Source organism: Miscanthus floridulus, chromosome 19, assembly GCF_019320115.1.
Source record: "Miscanthus floridulus cultivar M001 chromosome 19, ASM1932011v1, whole genome shotgun sequence".
Classification (NCBI taxonomy): domain Eukaryota; kingdom Viridiplantae; phylum Streptophyta; class Magnoliopsida; order Poales; family Poaceae; genus Miscanthus; species Miscanthus floridulus.
This window is the reverse complement of record NC_089598.1, coordinates 88,605,143-88,624,269: the sequence shown is the minus strand read 5'-3', so window position 1 is coordinate 88,624,269 and position 19,127 is coordinate 88,605,143. Positions and strand designations below refer to the sequence as shown.

At 49.1% G+C, this 19,127-nt stretch overlaps 1 protein-coding gene across 2 annotated transcripts; it reads right to left on the bottom strand.

The window, feature by feature from the left end:
• Positions 1-11,213: 11,213 nt before the first annotated feature.
• LOC136528424 (galactan beta-1,4-galactosyltransferase GALS1-like) lies at positions 11,214-13,904 on the bottom strand. Of its 2 annotated transcripts, XR_010777080.1 has the most exons (3): positions 12,677-13,904; positions 11,840-12,250; positions 11,214-11,733 (listed from the first exon to the last, which is right to left on the bottom strand). XR_010777080.1 is itself a non-coding variant. In XM_066521379.1 (2 exons), the coding sequence occupies exons 1-2, from the start codon at positions 13,840-13,842 to the stop codon at positions 11,905-11,907; spliced, it is 1,512 nt and encodes a 503-aa protein (XP_066377476.1). In that variant the 5' UTR covers positions 13,843-13,904; the 3' UTR covers positions 11,214-11,904. The 2 variants fall into 2 exon arrangements, 1 of the variants encoding a protein (XP_066377476.1); XM_066521379.1 differs by having other exon boundaries at positions 11,214-12,250.
• Between the last annotated feature and the right edge of the window lie 5,223 nt (positions 13,905-19,127).

The window sequence follows — 19,127 nt, the reverse complement described above, 5'->3', positions numbered from 1 at the left end:
ATGTCGAGGGTGACTGGAACGTGGTGACGGATGGAGATTGTCTAGATGACAGAGGCAGGGGCGGGGGCGACGATGGAGCTGTCATCAGAGGAAGAGTTAGAGTGAATTGAGGAAGGCGCCATTGGTGCGGAAGGAGAATTCGGCAATGGAGTTCTGGAGGATCGAAGAGGAGGCTGATACCATGTAGAATGGAGATGATGAACTGGATGATTTGCATTGATGGTATACGGCATACATATATATTACAATGGCCTTGCCCATGACTACACACACAACACACGCGTGAGTGGCGCGAGCGCCCAGCGCGGAGAGTGGGCGCCGTGAAGACCGGGCGCGCGTGTGTGCACGGCAGAGCGCGCTCTCCGGAGGCAGTTGGCGCGGCGAGCGATCGGGAGCGCAGGACGTGGGCGACGCAGGAGACCCGGATGAGCTCTAGCCGTTGATCCGCTGACATGAAGGTCTCTTACAATTAATCAACGAAGAAGATGAAGCATAGGTACCATGTTATGTTTCCACATTTGCACTACTTTTGCACAATTATAGTTACTCAATTAGGACCGATTTTAGCTTTCTACTAACCAAAAAAAAGTCTGGATGCTCTCTATACTCGTTTCTTTTCAGGTATGAATCGCAGAAACTTTATGAAAGTTGTCAAGTTGTAGAGCAGCATTCTAAAGTTTCGGCAAAAGACAACCGAACCGAGGATGGTGGCGCTTTGCAAGTTGCTCCGGGAAAAAGCTTGGCATCATAAATTCAGCGTGCACAGAAGCAGACGCTGCAAAAAAAGAGGAGGTAGATTTTTCCACGCACGAGACGCAGTGTGAGTCCGTTTCACGAACCTGGAATTTCGCTCGCTGACCCCCCCGGTTCCTTTTTGCCCGTTGTCAGGCAAGCAAAGGAGGTTAAGTTGAAGCGTCTGGAGCTGCAGTCTGTGCTGCTCAGTGATTTGCATCGATTCCTCGATCCATCTCTAGCAGACTGTTCGGCTGGAGCTGAAACAATCAGATACGATCGTAGATTATTACTACTGTTTGGTTTAGTGTGAGAGAAAAATATTATTCTAATTAAAAATTTAGAATCGTTTACGACCAAACGAATATGCTTTAGATTCTGGTTGATTCGGCACTTCTCTGGTCCACACGTAAATGGCACATAAAAAAGTAATACATCTATTTTGCACTGATGAAGAGGAGTACAGTAGTTGACTCTGCCCATTGCACAAATGGGACGGAAAGGACCATGCCTGACTGACCCTGTTCTGTTCATCGACAGGCAGGCATGTCCCCGCCGCCGGCCGGCCGGAGAAAGCGATGAACCGTCAGGTCAGGCCCTGGACGACGACGAAGCGTCAGGAGGGAGGGTGCGCGCGACGGCGACGGCGACGGTGATGCGATCCGCCTTTTAATCCAGGGCAGGGCAGGGTACCTGCAGCCGTTTAACTCCCGGAAAGTAACGCGTATCCGCCGCCAAATTAAATCGCTCGCTGCTCATTCATGTTGGCTGGGTTCACTTCACCTTCTAGTTCTAGCTAGCTGGGCTCTGAAAGAGACGGGCAGCGACGCAGATGGGCCTGCAATGTGTTGCCTCGCAGGCCCAACAAGACCTCCATCCAAAAGTTTGCAAAGCCCTCTGCGAGACGTGGCCAAGCGTGACGGCGACTTGCGCTCGCTGACTCTTCGCCTCTGAATGAGAGAGAAGGATAGGTGATGAATGAGCATCGATGGTGAAAACGACATTCGATTTGATCTGCGAGGAAGGAAGCCAACGCCGGGCAACTGGCCACCTCGTCACCGTCTCCACCAAGCTTCCTTGAGCAAATGGAAACAAAACCTCGTCTCAGGGGCAGGGGCAAAAAGAAAAGGTCAAACAGAACGCCATCAATTTTCGCAGGCACCAGCTTATTTATCCAGAAAGAAAGCTTTGCTGGGGAATTTGCTGCTGTCGTTGTGATCCAGGTCGCCTAGGCAACGCCGTAATCATGGAAGGAAGCGCGAGCCCCGCCGAATTTTTTATTTTGTAGCTTTTTTTTTTGAAAAAAAATCATAAATATGTCCTTGAAGGTAAGATTTTAAAATCTAGACCATTAGCTAGCTCGGCGCCATTGTTGCTGGCACCAAGGTCTTGGGCTCGACGCATATGTGGTGGTGACTTGGCATGCAGTTTGGCGCCGTAGATCTTGGCGCTAGGATCTATGGCGTCGAGGTGGTGTTTTAACCCCGCCCCTAACCTTCCTGCCCGAGCCTTCTTCCTCTTCTTTCTACTCCCTCTCGGGTTTTCTCTCCCCACTTCGCCTTACCTCACAAATTGGCATATTAGACCTTGAAAACTTTGATTTCATCCATAGATCTTCGAAAGCAAGGTATCCTCACTCCTCTCCTAGTTTTTTTTGTATCGATTCGGTATATATTAGTCGGATTTTTCAACCTAAGAATCGTCATTACTTAGGGTTTCATGCAATTTTTAATATTTGTATTATACAACCGTAGGATGTCAAGGCATGAAAAAGCTAGCAAACCAAGTTAACCGCAACGCATGTTGTTATGTTATGGGTTCATTGTTGTGCATCAAATGGGAAACCCTAGGTTTAGGGTTTAATATTAATTGCTTTCGGTTCTTAGAACGGAATTGGTTGTATTGTAGTTATGGTCGGATGACCAGAAATGCATTCGACCTATTGCCTCTATCTAGTGGTGTTCCAGTGCACATGTGCTTTTGCGACGATCCTTGCAAGGTAGCCAAGTCTGATAAAGAACGTATAGGCAGAGGTATTGGATGTGTTCCAATTTTGCGTTTGAGCCTACACCTCGTCAGCGCCGCATTAACAAGAAGGTGAGAAATTGATGTTTGTGTCATATGACATCTTGCATGATTTTTTTTGTTTTGTAACAATTGTATTTTTTGCAGACCCCTCCACCGCTCTGTGATTTTGAGCAGTGGATCGACACTGAGATCAAGCCTGAAGACAAGGAATGGATGCAAAAACCATTGCGGTGGAAGGCAGAGGACAAGGAGATGGTGGAGAAGAGACGTGGAGAGGAGGCTGTAAAAAAAGAGTACAAGGAAGAGGAGAAAAGGAAGCGTGTTGCTACGTACAGGGAGGAGAGGGAGAAGAAGCTTGAGCGTGCACGCTGAGCGAAAGCAGCAATAGAGGAGAATCCCGATACCCTGAGGAAGAGAAAGTGGCCTCGTTGCACTCAATAGTCTCCATGACTTGCTGGTTCTATGGTTTATTCATGAACGATGTTGTCTAATGTTGGCACGTACTTCTAGTATTATTATATTGTTTAATGTGGTATAGTATTGTACTTTTCATTATGTGGTTGTTTTCATTATTTGTGGTCATAATATTCAGCTTAATTTTACGGACATAGTGAAATGTGATTACGTGTTGTAAACAAAACCTAACGAAGTAGAATATTATATAATTCAACACACAAAACACATGAAATGGCATGTGAAAACATGTACCAAATTAGGGTACAGAGTTTCTTCGACTAAATCTAACATGCCTTAGGTAATTAAACCAAACAACAAACGCATAGATGTGCCATGTGAATAAGATAAAGTCATCCTAGTAGTATGGTCGCATAGCAAATTGTGTTGCACCTTCTCCACAATAGCCTCCCATTGTTGGTGGTGGTGGTGGCGGGGGGTGACGGCGGAGGCCCCTTATTTTTGTGGTTAGGGCAGGTGCAATATGGATCATTACAGAGTGCCTCCTGTGAATCAACAGCATTATTGTTGTTGTCCTGTCCTTCATCCTTGTAACCGCTGTTAACTTTCCTTTCTAGATCGAAGATATGGTTCTACAGGTAGTAGATGTACTCCGCATGCGGATAAATATGTTGAGGATCGACCCACCTAGTGAACCCACAGTTTTCTTCGGCCAAAGAAGACTGCAATAAGTATATTATGTAAGTTGTATAAAAGAGGAACATATTGAAGAAACAAATAGTAATAACAATTACCCATGCTCGTGGGCATTTAAAGAAACGATGACCTTCATCTATTGCCTCGATGAACATCTGCAGTGTACTATGTAAGTGAAGTGATATATCGCTGTTGTCATCGTACTCCTCGTCCTTGTAACTAAAAAGTCTATTTTTATTGTCTGAAGAGCCTAGATTCGTTCGCTATTACTGAAAAGCCTAGATGCTATAGGTGTACTATGTAAGTGAAGTGATAAATCGCTGTTGTCATCGTACTCATGATATATGGTCAACATATCCATAACAATCGCATTCAATGGTGCCTCCATGACATATGGTCTCTAGGTTGTCCATCTAGTTCAAACACATAACGAAACATATGTTATTTAGTCCAAATTAGACGATAGATAGTACCTAACAAGTACTTTCTAACTATAAACTAAGTAAATAAGATAACAGCTACGTATATATATACACAGTGTACTCACAAAATAGATGTCTATGTATCTATGTTTCTATCTATCTACATATCTAACTATATCTATGTACCTATGTATCTATGTTTCTATCTATCTACATATCTATCTCACTAGATCACTAACTAAATTAACTACCTGAGTCATCACATTAACTAGTAAATAACAAATAATCGCACTACTATATTACAATCAAAGCAAACTAAGCACCTATGTTGCATATTCACAATTTTTACCTGGCGCGGACGACCGCCGAGGGCGCAGGCGTGTCCGAGGACGCCCGACGCGGGCACGGGGCCGGCGTGGCCGCGGCTACGGGGGGGGGGGATGGCCGCCGAGGGCCCAGGCGTGGCCGGGGACGGTCGACGCGGGTGTGGGCGCGGGGGCATGGGTCGCCACCGAGGGCGCGGGCGAGGTAGGGGACTACCGGCACGGGCACAGGGCCGGCGCGGCCGAGGGCGCGGGTGGGGACGGCCGCCGAGGATGAGGGCGCGGGCGGGGACGACCACCGAGGGTGAGGGTGTGACCGGGGATGGCCGACGTAGGCGGTGACGGCCGTCGAGGGGCGAGGACGCGGGCGCGGGCAGGGCGGAGCGTGCGCACGGGCGGGGACAATGCGACAGCGGTGACGAGCAGTAGAGAGAAAGAGAGAGGAAGAGAGAAAGGAAGGGAGGCCCCATACGTAAGAGAGGGCTTGGCACCAAGATTGTTGGTGCTGAGCTCGGCGCCAGGATTGTTGGCGCCGAAGATCTACGGCGCCAAGATCCACGGCGCCGCGATGGCTACCATGTCAGCGTCCGTGCCGCTAACGTGGCCCTGAACTCGGTGCCAGCAACGATGGCGCCGAGTTAAGGGTCCAGATTTTGAAATCAAACCTCTAGGGACATATTGATGAAAAAATTTCAAAAAAAGAGCTAAAAAATAAAAATTTCGGTGAGCCCGGCACCTCGGACCAACCTCGCCCTACCTCTGCCACACAAGTGACAATGATGTCTGTCTGATTTCTGAATATGAATCTGTGTAGCAGAATACTGGTGAAGTGAAGTGGGCCACTTTGAATTACTCTATAGCTTGGTAAAAAGACGGATACTTTCTTTTGTCGAGATTATCAACAGCATTGCGTGATTGTGTCACGGCTGACTGTGCCTTCTCCTACGTGGCAAATTATTTCCATGGACTCCATTGCAGGGTTGTCGTTGTGTCAATTCTATTCTCGTGGTCGTGGATAAGTATACTAAATTTGCACATTTTGTTCCACCGTGCCATCCCTTCACGGCAACTTCAGTGGCTCCGGTTGTTTATGGATCACATCTATCGATTGCATGGCCTGCTCAAGTTGATTATCTCTGATTGTGATCGGATCTTTACAAGTCGTTTTGTGGCAACTCTTATTCAAGATGGCTGGCATTCAATTGCGGATGAGTTCTGCGTATCACCCACAGACGCATGGCCAAACAGAACGGGTGAAAGCTCTAGTTTGGTTGTGGTTAATTAATGAAACCCTAAGTGTTAACCTAGTATATCAAAGTGATTATGAGATAGGTAGCACTACTCCAAGTAATGAAGCAATGATGAAGATCATGATGATGGTGATGGCATGGTGATGATCAAATGCTTGAACTTGAAAAAGAAGAAAGAGAAAAACAAAAGGCTCAAGGCAAAGGTACAAATAGTAGGAGACATTTTGTTTTAAGTGATCGAGACACTTAGCGAGTGTGATCACATTTAGGATCGATAGTCGTACTATTAACAGGGGTGAAACTCGTATCGAAATGCAGTTATCAAAGTGCCATTAGATGCTCTAACTCATTGCATATGCATTTAGGATCTAGTGGAGTGCTAACACCCTTGAAAATATTTGTGAAAATATGCTAACACACGTGTACAAGGTGATACACTTGGTGGTTGGCACATTGGAGCAAGGGTTAGGAACTTCACCGGCGGAGTGTTCGCCCGTAGAGTGCGGACAGTCCGATGGTGCCACCAGCGTCCTAGATAGAAAAGGCAGAGGTCACTGTAAGTGACCGGACGCTGGTCTCGGTAGGACCAGCGTGTCCGGTCAGGTGAAGCATGAAGACGCCGGCGTTGGTCTCTGACCGGACGCTGGGTCACTTAGTGACTGGACGCTGGAAGGTTGCATCTGGTCCAGCTGATGTGGTAGCACACAGGGGAGTTGCCGTGTGACCGGATGCTGGGTGTGTCTGGTCGAGCATGACCGGACGCGTCCGGTCATAAAAAGTCATCTATAGATGCTTACTAGAAACGACCGGACACTAGGGTTCAGCGTCCGATCACTTTGAGCTACTGTGTCTGGTCATCACTTGTCCATTGAGATCGTGCGATCAACATTTGAAGAGAGGGGACATTTGGCACGCATCGCGTGACAGGACGCTAGGGTCCAGCGTTCGGTCGATTTGACCGGAGCGTCCGATCACCCCGTGTTGCGCCTAGTGAAGGGGTACAACGGCTCTATTTCGTGAGGGCTTCTATTTAAGCCCCATAGCCTGCTCAAGCTTATACTCTTGGCCATTTGCATTGACATAGCAACCTTGTGAGCTTAGCCAGAGCCCTCCCACTCATCTCCATTATTGATTCATCATCTTTGTGAGATTGGGAGAGAATCCAAGTGCATTGCTTGAGTGATTGCATCTAGAGGCACTTGGTGTTCGTGTTTTTGCTGCGGGATTCGCTTGTTGCTCTTGGTGGTTGCCACCACCTAGACGGCTTGGAGCAGCAAAGGAGGATTGGCATGAGTTGGTGATTATTCGTGACCATCTCCGATGATTGTGAGGGGATTTGTACCTTTCCCAGCGGAGCGCTGAAAGGTAACTCTAGTGGATTGCTCGTGTCATTGAGTTACCTCACTTGTGGGTAGGTTCTTGCAGTGTCCAATTGTGTGGACGAGGTTCGTGCAACACCTCTTAGCCGCTGAACCACCAAGTGTTGGTCGACACAACGGGGATGTAGCGTGTTGGCAAGCACGTGAACCTCGGGAGAAAATTGGTTGTCTCTTGCCCTTTGATATTCTCCCAGTGATTGATAAAGTATTCATCTTGTGATTGGTTCACTCCTCTATACGGCGGTATAATCACCTCACTTACTCATTTATATTCCCACAAACTAGCTATATCAAGCTCTTTAGTGTAGCTAGAATTGAGAGCTTGCTTTGTGGATTAAGTTCATCTAGTGGAGCTCTTTCGTGTAGAAATTGTGAGAGCTCTTAGTGAGTAGTGACCTAGTGGATTGTGTGCCTAGTGATCATAACAACTAGAATTATTGGATAGGTGACTTGCAACCCTTGTAGAGCTAGAGCAAGTTTGTATTTCGCTATTTGTTGTACTAATCAAATTGCTCTAGTTGATTTGTAGATTTTAAATAGGCTATTCACCCTCCTCTAGCCATATTAGGACCTTTCAATGGGTCAACCAATGCCTTAAGACCTTCCTTCGGTGCTTCATTCATGCCTGCCCTTCGCGCTAGATTCACTAGTTACCCTTGGCAGAGTATTGGTACAATACAAGTACTCATTCAGCATTGGGCAGAACTCCTTTTGAGGTTATTTATGGATATCCTCCTCGCCATTTGGGTGTTGATGTTGCTGATGCCGTCCCTGTACCTGACCTACAGAAATGGCTTGAGGACCGCGAGCTCATAAAGTCTGGTGCGCCTTCACCTTCAGCGGGCTCAGAATCGTATGTGCCGTCAAGCTGATAAACACAGGACCGAGAGAACCTTCAACATGGGAGATTTTGTTTACCTCAAGCTCTAGCCTTATGTCCAAGCTTCGGTGGCTCACCGTGCTCATCATAAGTTGTCATTCAAGTTCTTTGGTCCTTTTCCGTATCTTGGAGCGCATCGGGGCAGTGGCTTATAAACTGCAATTGCCATCTTCAGCTTCGGTCCACCCAATATTCCATGTTTCTCAACTGAAGCGTTCCTCGGGCACCAACTAGGTGAGCTCAGCACTTCCCACTGATCTTGTTATGTTCCAGGTTCTAGAACGCATATTGCAACGCCAATGGACTTCTGGAGATCACCCGGTGGAGCAAGTTTTCGTCAAGTGGTCCCACATGCCAGTCTCTCTGGCTACCTGAGAATCTACAGACCACCTAAAGGAGCCGTTTCCGCAGGCGCCGGCATGGGGTCATGCCGCTGCTTAAGGAGGAGGGGGTGTTAGCACTACTGCTAACCCAGGCGACGGCCCATAGCAGCAGCATGGGCCGCCCGAGTCGTCAAGCCCAGGAGTGCGCCAACTCGAGGACGAAGCTTCTGAGTAGGCCGGGTCGTCGAGCCCAAGAGTGCACCGACCCAAGAAGCCCAACCCACGTTTCTTCGGCCCATCGTGGTCCAATGCGAAGTAGCGAGACAAGAGAGGACACTTGAGCGTATATGTATCGGTGAGGGAGGGACTGAGGGGATTATCGAAGAACTTGTAATCACTTTTGTAATATTACCCAAGTACTCTTCCGTCTAAATCTATCCTATGCTTGCTGCCGATTCCCAATTCCACTGATCCCAATTCCCCCATGCTGCTAACAAACCATCTAATTCCCAAGTGAGTGAATGAATGAACGAGTCCCTACCAATACGAGAACTCGGTCGGAGTTGAAATAAAAACCTTTCAACCTGTTTGTTTCGGCTGAATTGGCTTATAAACCATGGCTGACTGGTTTTATGTGAGAAAAAAATACTGTTCGTTGACTGATAAACCAAGACTTATAAGCCGAATACGAGCTGCCGAACAAGGTTCTTATCATAGAGCCGCGATCTAGGGAAGCAGATACGGGTTCCACATGGTCTTTCTTGCCTAGGAGTACGCATTTGTTGTTGGCAGCTCCTAACAATTTCGTCCAGTCATATGCATCTTGTACCAACCCTGAAACCACGTTGCCAAGGTTAAGAAGCAACTGTAGCACCACATCATGCCCTTCTGTAACGAGATGCACAGATGACTGACAAGCAGCAACTGTGCAGCTCCCGGGTCCCGGGACCTCAATCCTCTGAAACACTTGGTCTGACTCTCTGAAAGTCTGGAGTGCTCCTGGCCACGCTCGTACGCAAGCGTAAAAACTCTGTGTTTTTTCAGAGTCAGAAAAAAACACTCAAGTTCCCGGCGCGCTGTTAGTCCACAACGGCTCCCGGCGCCCGTGGATCCCCATGGGCCACGGCCACGGATCACAAGCTGCCTGTCGCCTCGGCTGCGCGTGTGACTTGCCTGCCGCTTGCCGGGTCCTGCTCGCTCCTTTTTGCGTGTGGATGGATAGACAGGTCTCTTTCTCTTCATGTGCTGGAAGCCTGGGCCTGGGAGGCGGGAGCCTGCCTGGAACCGAATCCAGCGCACCGGGTGGACGTCCTACTTTACTCGTACAGTTATTACCGGCGTATCACATGCTATGTTAGTGCTACTTTTCAAAAAAATGAATAGTGTTTTTCTTCAATAACAAATTAACATAAATATCAGCATAAACCAAATTTCAGCTAAACAAGCAAGGCTACGTAGACATAGCACGGAAGAATGTCCTGCTGGATTACATGTGTATAAAGAATATGAGTTTACAGCATGAGATTTCTGAAGAATCTCCCATTTTCCCGTCCGAAACCAAACGTTGCTCTTCAGAAATTTAAGGGGGGTGTTTAGTTCCACCTTCTAAATTTTAGTCGTTGTCTCATCGAATGTTTGGACATATGTATAGAAGATTAAATATAGGTTATTTACGAAACTAAATGCACAGATGAAGACTGTTTTGTGAGACGAATTTTTTAAGCCTAGTTAGTCCATGATTTAACAATATGGTGCCACAGTAAATATGTGCTAATGACAGATTCTGTAATTTATTTTTTTATTAGTATTCGAACACCCTATGCAACACCCACATGTGACACATCCTAAACCTTAATCACTCAATCCAAACATCCCCTAAAACGGGAGTTTACAGCAAGCATGCAACTGTCCCTACTTCTGCAAGAATAAAGGTCATGTTCGCTTGGCTTATCAGCCATATTTTTTCAGCGAAGTAATAGTATTTTTCTCTCACAATAAAACAACAAACGGTATTTTTCAACCTGGTTTTTCAGCCAAACGAACGTAAGAAAAAAAAAACAGTTGTGCTAGTTATCGTGGGGAATGCCTCTTGCCATATACAGAGTACGGAGTACGTGTCACTCTGACCATCTCGTTGCGACTTGTGAGCATAAACTCCCGCATCCTCGAATTGTGATGACAGTACTAAAATAATTTCCAATCTTTCCTAAAAATAATTATTTTCCAATCTTCCAACAGAAGGAATGATCCTAAATCTGAACAGAAAAAGGAGAGAAATTCAACAACTTTGAAGAATCTACAGGTGATTGATAGGACACTAACCAATTAATAATCCACCGCGAAAATGACGACGTGACATCGAACCGAAATGACACAGTGGTTTGAGTTGATCTTATGGAGACCCTTAACAGTCACCCTTAACGCGCCAACAAATGTGGCATGGGGCATTTGGCCCACCAGGCAACGGGCCATGACAAGGAAGGCAGCAGCAGCTCTGCATACCACGGCCTCTTGCAATGGACCAGCAAAAACCAACCTTGCCCAATCATACAACGCTACAGTCCATGACGCCGTGCCCACCCTTTTCTCTCTGCATTTCTAGGCTCTCCTAGCTGCAAGCCTTTATGGCCCCAAGAATTCCAAAACCATCTAGGCCTCTACTACTCCAGATTATTATTCCAGAATGAGCCGCCAGAAAGAAAAAAAAACAGCTGACATCTTAGGCTCTCCATCTTATGGTTCCAATAAAATGACGAAGTTAAAAATAATGCCATAAATAATCATATCTACATTGATGCAGCACGGTTCTGAATGGTTTCTACATTGCTGAAACTTCGAGAAGAGAATACAATGTGCATATTTGAGCAATAAAACAATGGAATTTACACTGATGACATACTATCTGTTTACAAGAACCCTCACCTTCGCCGCATATCAGAGTCGCAGGGCCATCACCGGCACACAATCTGCCATTTTCCCCTTGAGGTTGCAGCTTCGCTTTCGTTGCATCTCTGTCAGCTCAGATAGCCCCAAACCATAGGGTAACCGGCCTGTTCGCCCGACTTATGTTGGCTTATTATGAGAGAAAAATATCATTGGCTAGCTGATAAGCCTTGACTGAAACCAATAAACGAGCAGGCAGAGGAAACATTGTTGGGAGAGGAAAACTGTTGGGTGACTGTTTCTCCTTCGTAACATCCGGAAGGCAGAAATGCAGTCGCCAAGCCCCTCCTGAATGCCTCACAGCAATACATAGTACTGTACTTGGAGATCAGCTCTTTTATCTCTGTGGTCGAAGCCATTAGCGGAGCCAGAAGCTTTTAGAAGCCCGGGCAATTTCTATTAAGCAAAAATATTTAGCTAGAAAATTAGAGGATATAAAGAAAATTTACTTTCGAACATCAACGACGAGCCCGGCCGGCCGCCCGGGGTGGCCGGGCGGTGGCTCCGCCAGTGGTCATAGCCGCACATCGCCAATGGTATCCCTCTCGAATTCACGCACAGCATCGGCGAACCGCTTCATGCTGTCGTCGTAGTACCAGGGCGTCTTCTCGGACCATGTTAGGCCACCCTTTGGCGGGACGGAGACGAACTCACGGCACACCTCGCCGAGGACGTTGATGGTGTTGTGGTAGTGGTAGTATCGGATGAGGTGCTCCGTCTTGTGCGTGGTGTTGCCTATAGCATTCTCAGACATATGAACACCTGTGGCGTATGCGTTCTTGGCCTGAATTGCATACTTCCTGTCTCTCCTCACCCCAGTGATCGAGTTCCGGAAAACCAGCTTCTCAAATCCCCATTGGCTGCACAAGTTTGAGGTGAAGAAGAATCAGTTGCATCACTTGTTTGGTCAATAAAATGGCTTTAATGCAACTAGGATTGCATGGGCGGCAATGTAAGCAGCAATTGCCAATCGAAATGTGACTAGATAACTGAATTGGTGACTCCTAATCATGTAATTTGACTTGTCTATTCTCCGGACAACTTAAAACATGAACTAGACAGGGAAAATGAAGCTGCATTGCATAAATCCGCTTCTATATTGCTTCTATGAGAGTGGCATTGCAAGAAGGCAGCAACTTTAGAAGCAAATCCACAAACAATTGGGCCTTTTAGTCAATCAGTGTTACTCTACACAAGAAGCTACTCCTACACTGCAATTCCATACTTGGAATAGTTCGGCAATTCAAATTCAGATCGATTTGGGGGGGAAATCAAGAGTCACCTACTTGGAATAGTCGGCCTCCGGATTATTGATGCACAACTTGCTCGACATTGGGTTCTGTTCGATGGTGAACTGCGTGTACGGTTCAAGCTCGGCGAGCACATCCTCGAGTGTGCGGCCGTCAGGCAGGAAGATGTACTCGTCGACATCGAAGAAGAAGGTCCACTTGGCGGCGTGCCGGTACCGATGCAGGCAGTCATTGACGACGAGGAACTGGTTGTAGTACCATCCGTCGTACTCGGCCTGCGCGCGCACGTCCTGCAGCGTGGCCCGGCCAGCGCGCACCCAAGGCTGGAGCGCGGCGCGCACGGCGGGGCTGACGCCGCCGGCGTCGTGGAACACGAAGTGGGAGCGGGCGCCGAAGAAGCGCGCGTGGTACGCCATCCACTCCCGCACCCGCGCCGCGCTGAGGTTGCCGTACAGCGAGGAGCCGCAGTAGAGGTAGTCGTACCTGTGCGGCGGCGTCCCCCGGAACGCGGCCTCGTCGTAGGCGCCGGGGCTTTCCTCCAGCGCGACGATCCGCTCGTGGCGGGACGCGGGGGACCGCGACGGCCCGTAGTGCGCGTAGAGGATGAGCTTCCCGCCGGCGTTGTCGGCGTTGGGGACTCGCGGGAACGTGCAGTTGACGACGACGACGGTGTACACGCGGCCGTAGCCCCAGTCCGGAAGCATGTGGTACGTCTTGGCCGCGCGCATCGGCGGCGAGGAGGCGACGTTGGGCTCCCACTCGCAGCGGAACCAGGGCTTGCCGTAGACGTGCGTGGGCTTGGACGCGAGCCCGACGACCGCGAAGGTGTAGGGTCCACCGCGGTACGCGCCCATCTGCACGAACAGCGCCGCCGCGCTGCCCACGGCGCGGAACTCTCGTCGCTCGGGGCCGGGCGGCGGCGAGGAGGAGGAAGCGGTGGAGTTGGTGGTGGCGGAAGAGGAAGCAGGGGAGGCCTTCTTGGCGTGGACGGCGAGCGCGCGGGGGAGCGAGGCGCCGGCGGTGGGTTGCGGGCACGCGGCCGAGAATGGGGAAGCGAGGACGGAGTCGTAGGGGAGGAGCTGCCAGGCGGCGGCGAGGAGCGTGAGCACGGTGAGCGCGGCGAGGAAGGGCTTGAGGTCGAAGCAGAGCAGCGCGGGCGCCGAACCCGGCGCAATGCCGGCGGCGGCAGCGTCCTTCCGCATCGCTGTGTGCGCGTTGCCACCGCGCGCCGGGCTGGGCCTGGGACAGAGAGCAGCGGTGCTCCTGCGAGCATGCTCTCTCACTCTGAGGTTGGGTAAAAGCAGTTTTTTTTATGCACAGTGGGGGTCCACGTATGGGAGATGAATGTCACTGCCACCTAAAGCTTACGCCAGCACATATGCACAGTGGGGGTCCACATATGGGAGATGAAAATCTATTTCTGACCTCGGAGGCCTCCCTTGCTTCCGCCACTCTGCTTACAGACCTCACATAATTATTCTGAGTATACTTATTCATATGCTATGATTGTATCATAGTTCTGTGTCTCTTCGTTAGTGTTGGCCGTTCTTGGGTTATCTAAGTTTTAGGTGCGCTGTTATATTGAATGCATTAGCAAAAGTAGTATTCATCACCTTCATGGTATATACTCAGTGTGTATGGGGCTAAGCAAGCATTTCATCTTCCTCCACTGTCCACCTATTCTTAGCCCCCATACAGTAAGTATATACCACAAATACGAAGAACACTAAATAGTGAACACTACTTTTGCTAATGCGTTTAGCATAACCGTGGACCTAGAGTTTATATAATCTAAGAACGGCCAACACTACCGTAGAAACATAAAACTATGGTAAAACGATTACATATGTAGATAACTACGCTTGAATAACTATGTGAGTTCCGTAAGAAATTGAGCATTCTCGCTAAGAACCGCTCGTCAACTCCGTCCATTAATGTGTCCCGTGCCCTGTCTCCTGCAGTAACGCGGCCTGCCTAACAAGCGCTTTTAAGGTAAACCCAGGAAGCGCCCTGTGTCGCCGATGATGCCAAGCCATACAATGCCGCTAATTATGGAGAGCTAGCGCCGCGCGAACTGGGCAACGGACGCCACTGTGCCGCATCACGACATTTACCACCAGCTCCGGCTCAGAGGCCACACGGCACGCATTCAGTGAGGCAGGGGTGTCCCAACTCGCACGCTGGTGACTGGTCTGTCGGTCAGGATCGACGGGCGCGGAGATGTATAATGGAGTCGAGGACTGAGGAGGGCATGCAGACGCCAACCAACAGCAACAGGCATTCAGGCAAGGTGCCCCCGCATCCCGAATCGTGCCACGCGTGGCGTGCTGACTAACCGGTGCCGGGCCAAACGTGGAAACCAGCCGTGCTACTACCGATGTCAGCACCCCACGTCCCCACCCCTGCCGGGCGTAGTGATCAACCCTTTCTCCATCGCGTGCATGCCGATGCCGGGGGTAGACGCCTTACCGGCAACAGGCAAAAAGAAGTGGTAGTAAGTCGGGGCCCTTTTGGGGTAAAACTCTCATCACCGTGGCAGGCAGGCATTGACCAAACCCCAAAGACTGCCGTCCGGGTCCGGATCCGGAAGGCAGGCATGCATGGTCAGTTGCTTATTGCTTTTGCTTCGCTACGCTTTGGTCGTTTTGGTGCATGAGCTAAATATAAAAGTGTGCCTCTAATTTATCTGCGAAAGAGAGTGCATGGTCGGTCCTCTTTGATTCTGACGACGACGTGCTACGGATATGTGCTTAACTCTCCATTATTACTTTTTCTACCTAACATACTAGTTCCCTCTTTAGCAATTAGCATCCCCTCCTCTTGCATTGACGTTCCACTTTAGGCTTAGCTGAATACTATGTGGTATATACTCACGGTACTACGGCTAAGAGTAGGTGGGCCCTTTTCACCTACTCTTGGTCCATGAAGACGATGAACACTGAACATTACTCTTGCTAATACATTTAGCATCACAGTGGACCCAGAGCCGGTATAATCCAAGAACAGCGAACACTACTGCAGGGATACGAAACTATGATAGAATCACTGTATATATAACTATGCTCGTATAACTATGTGAGACCTATAAGAAATTGAGCATCGCTGGTAAGAATCATCTGTCGACTCCGTCCATTAATGTGAGGCCCGTAACAAAGTGAGTACTACGGCCCCGTTTGGTTTGGCTCCGAGGTGCTTCGGCTTCCACACTGTTCATGACTGTAGCGTGTCAGAACCAGAGCCGGAGGAGCCAGAAATTCGAGTTTCACTAGCTCCGTGAACAGTAACCACGCTACAGTGAGAGAAAATGCGGGGAGCGAAAAACAGCTTCGATGCTACAGTGTTGCTGCAGTGTTCGTTGTAGGGTGCTAGCCGGAGCCGGAGCTGCCGAGAGCCCGGCCAAACAAGGCCTGCATTTGCTGCTCGATCAAGTCTGGTAGAGAACCGAGCTTTACTCCCGGTGGGGAACCCCCTCTAGTCCCGGTTCCCCACCCGGGAGTAAGCATCCGGGACTAAAGGGGGGGTCCTTTAGTCCCGGGTCAGGAACCGGGACTAAAGGAGGACCTTTAGTCCCGGTGGGTAACACCAACCGGGACTAAAGGTGCCTCCTGACATGCCACGATGCCCGGCACCTTTAGTCCCGGTTGGTAATACGAACCGGGACTAAAGGTTTTTTTTCTTTTTTCTTTTCTTTACAATGGTGAAAATGGTCTAACATGCATAAGAAAATGGTCTGACCATGGCCTGACATGCATAAGAAAATGGTGAAAAATGAGAGTATGAGATTGGTAACTTTTACAACTGAAGAATTGACGGAGGAATCGAAGAAATCGACGGAGGAATCGAAGAATGGATGGAGGAACAATGGAGGGAGGGAGGAAGCAAGAACACTACTGCAGTGAGCTTCAAAATATGTTGAGCTCGGGCTCGGGGAGGAAGGAGGAGACGTCCGATTTATAAAGGGAGAACATTTAGTGCCAGTTGATGGATCCAACCGGGACTAAAGGTAACTTTCCAACCCCGGGCGCAGCCACGGCCCGGGAGTAGACCTTTACACCCGGTTGGAGCCACCAACCGGGAGTAAAAGTATACCTTTAGTCCTGGTTGGTGGCTCCAACCGGGACTAAAGGTCCCTGCCACCCTGTCTGGCGCAGTAGCCGTTGGGCAGGGACCTTTAGTCCCGGTTGGAGCCACCAACCGGAACTAAAGGTATCTATAGTCCCAGGCGCAAAAAATTCCGGAACTAGAGCTCATTTTAACCAAGGATCAAATGTCTGTTCTCTACTAGTTCGAGCAATGCCCCGTGCTTTGGCGCCATGACCATGGTCTACTTTCGCAAAGTTTGATCCAGCTCAATCGAGACACTTTAGTCTTCCAAGGATTGCACATATATACTACTACTACTACTAATGAAGGTGAGGTGGATGTGATTGGCCAATAACTGTCCTAGCTTAGCTTGGACAGCTGCAACAAATTCTAGTGGTACCCAGTCAGTATTTACAAGCTGATGAGAAGGAGGTCATGGTGCACCCGTGGCCGTGGTACCGGTTCGGGTACACATTTGCTCACAGCGTGTCCTGCCTCTTGTGATGAGACGCCTCATCTGCGCTAGGCGTGATGTCTGCAGGTCAGTACACATTCCACTTTGGCACCAACGAAAACTTGCCAAATCGCCCATCACCAGTCACCACCACAGCTCCATCCAAGTACCCGCTCTAATCCAAACACGACTTGAGCAAATCACAAAGCAAGACGGGGAGAGTTGAGCAAAGTACCACTCTGCTTGCAGTTGCAGAGCGGAGGGAGAGGACGGCCATGGATCGGAAAGCTAAAGCAACATCTATGAACGATTGAACGGCAACTCCCCTTTACAAAAAGCTAGTTAGACGACCTTCTTGGAGGCCAGGACAGGACTCCATGCAAGCACCTACTAAGACCTAATCAAAGACGACGGTGGCAGTACTGAGATGTTCTCCTATAGTAATTTTATTAACGGCCACTAATAATGAACATTACATGGTAGCTGTACTGCTACCTGCTTCAGCAAGCCTACTAGAACGACGGCAAGTTATGAGGGATCGGATCGAGCTGTACTTCCATTATCTTTTAGTACAAACAAACTGTGTGATCTGCTAGACTTATTAGGCTCTGTTTGGATGACCTACAACTAAAGTTTAGATGAACTAATGTTTAGTTAAGCTAAAATTTAGATGGAGCATTTTTAGTCAAGTGTCTTTCGATACATGGACTGAACTAAAAGTGAAAAGATTCCTGAGGCATAGACTCGTCAGCTTCTTTAAGTTCACTTTAGTCCACATTTGCCAACTAATGGACTAATGGCTAGTTGAGGTGAAAACTAAAGTTTAGTTCACTTTAAGCTTACATGTTTGGATACCTAGGCCTAAAGTTTGGGTGACTAAAATTTAGTATGAGGTATCAAACAGGCCCTTATTAGCTGTGATTAATCACTGTGCAGGGTACGGAGAAGCTTGAGTGCCACTTAAATTCGGACCAGCCAACTTTAACTGCACAGCATACTGCACACGCCTACTCTCCATTCTCAGACCAGTGGCCCGGGAAAAACAAACAGTGTTCGTTCACCTCTTAGGCCTCGTTTGGGAATCCCAAACCACGGGGACAACCTGGCCTTTTTCCTGGGCGTACCCCCCACGCGGAATTCAAGCACTGGAGATTCAGCCCCAACGTTTGGAAGTGCACGCGAGGGGCCGGCGCTGCCCCAACCCCGGACGTTTCCCTGGGCGCTGCTCCCCGACCTTGGATGTCCGGGCGTCGCTCCCCTGCCTCGCCGTGCGAGCAAGCGCTGCGCTCGCGACTCAGCATCTCGCGTCGCGTGGCCGAGCGAGCACCTCCGCTGCTATCGCTCTTTTCTCTCAGCACATCCGCAGTAGGAAGGATCGAGACGGGGGAGGGAAACCAAAGAGCAACATGGGACAGGGGAGGGAAATAGCAGGGATTGGTTGGTCCACCAAAATCCCTGCCGGGGGCAGCCCTACCCTGGGCATGCCTTCCCTTGCTCCCAAAGGAAGCCTTAGTATGTCTAGTACATGACTACATGCAGCAAGGGTTGGTAACTGTTAGGTGGTGAGTTCGTGTCAATGGCCGCACGGACAAGATCACAAGATGCCGGGAGGAATGGGCTCGATGGGTGACGCTTGACGCTTCCAGCTAGCAGGGGATGCAGAGACCGAGTACATACAAACCTCCTCCAAGTCACCTCTAGAAACAACACGGAGCTTGATAACCCTATGATGTTCATGGTCTTGCTTGGCATGGCGTCCGTCAGTAATAGAGAGCCGCGCCATCGAGCACAACAGGCCTTAGCAATAGCAATTACCATGGGAATTCAGAGTACCAGTCCTTCCTGGAACACAAATCCTGAGTTCCATTGGGTGCTCAAATTAGCGAGCACTGTCTCACTTCTTTTTTCCATCAATACACAAGGTGAGCTGACAAGTATAGTTCGACTAAC

Coding starts and splice junctions, on each gene's coding strand:
- LOC136528424 (XM_066521379.1), bottom strand. CDS start 13,842: ATGCGGAAGGACGCTGCCGCCGCCGGCATTGCGCCGGGTTCGGCGCCC. Junction 12,251..12,676: donor CCGGAGGCCGACTATTCCAA/GTAGGTGACTCT, acceptor AAACTTGTGCAG/CCAATGGGGATTTGAGAAGC.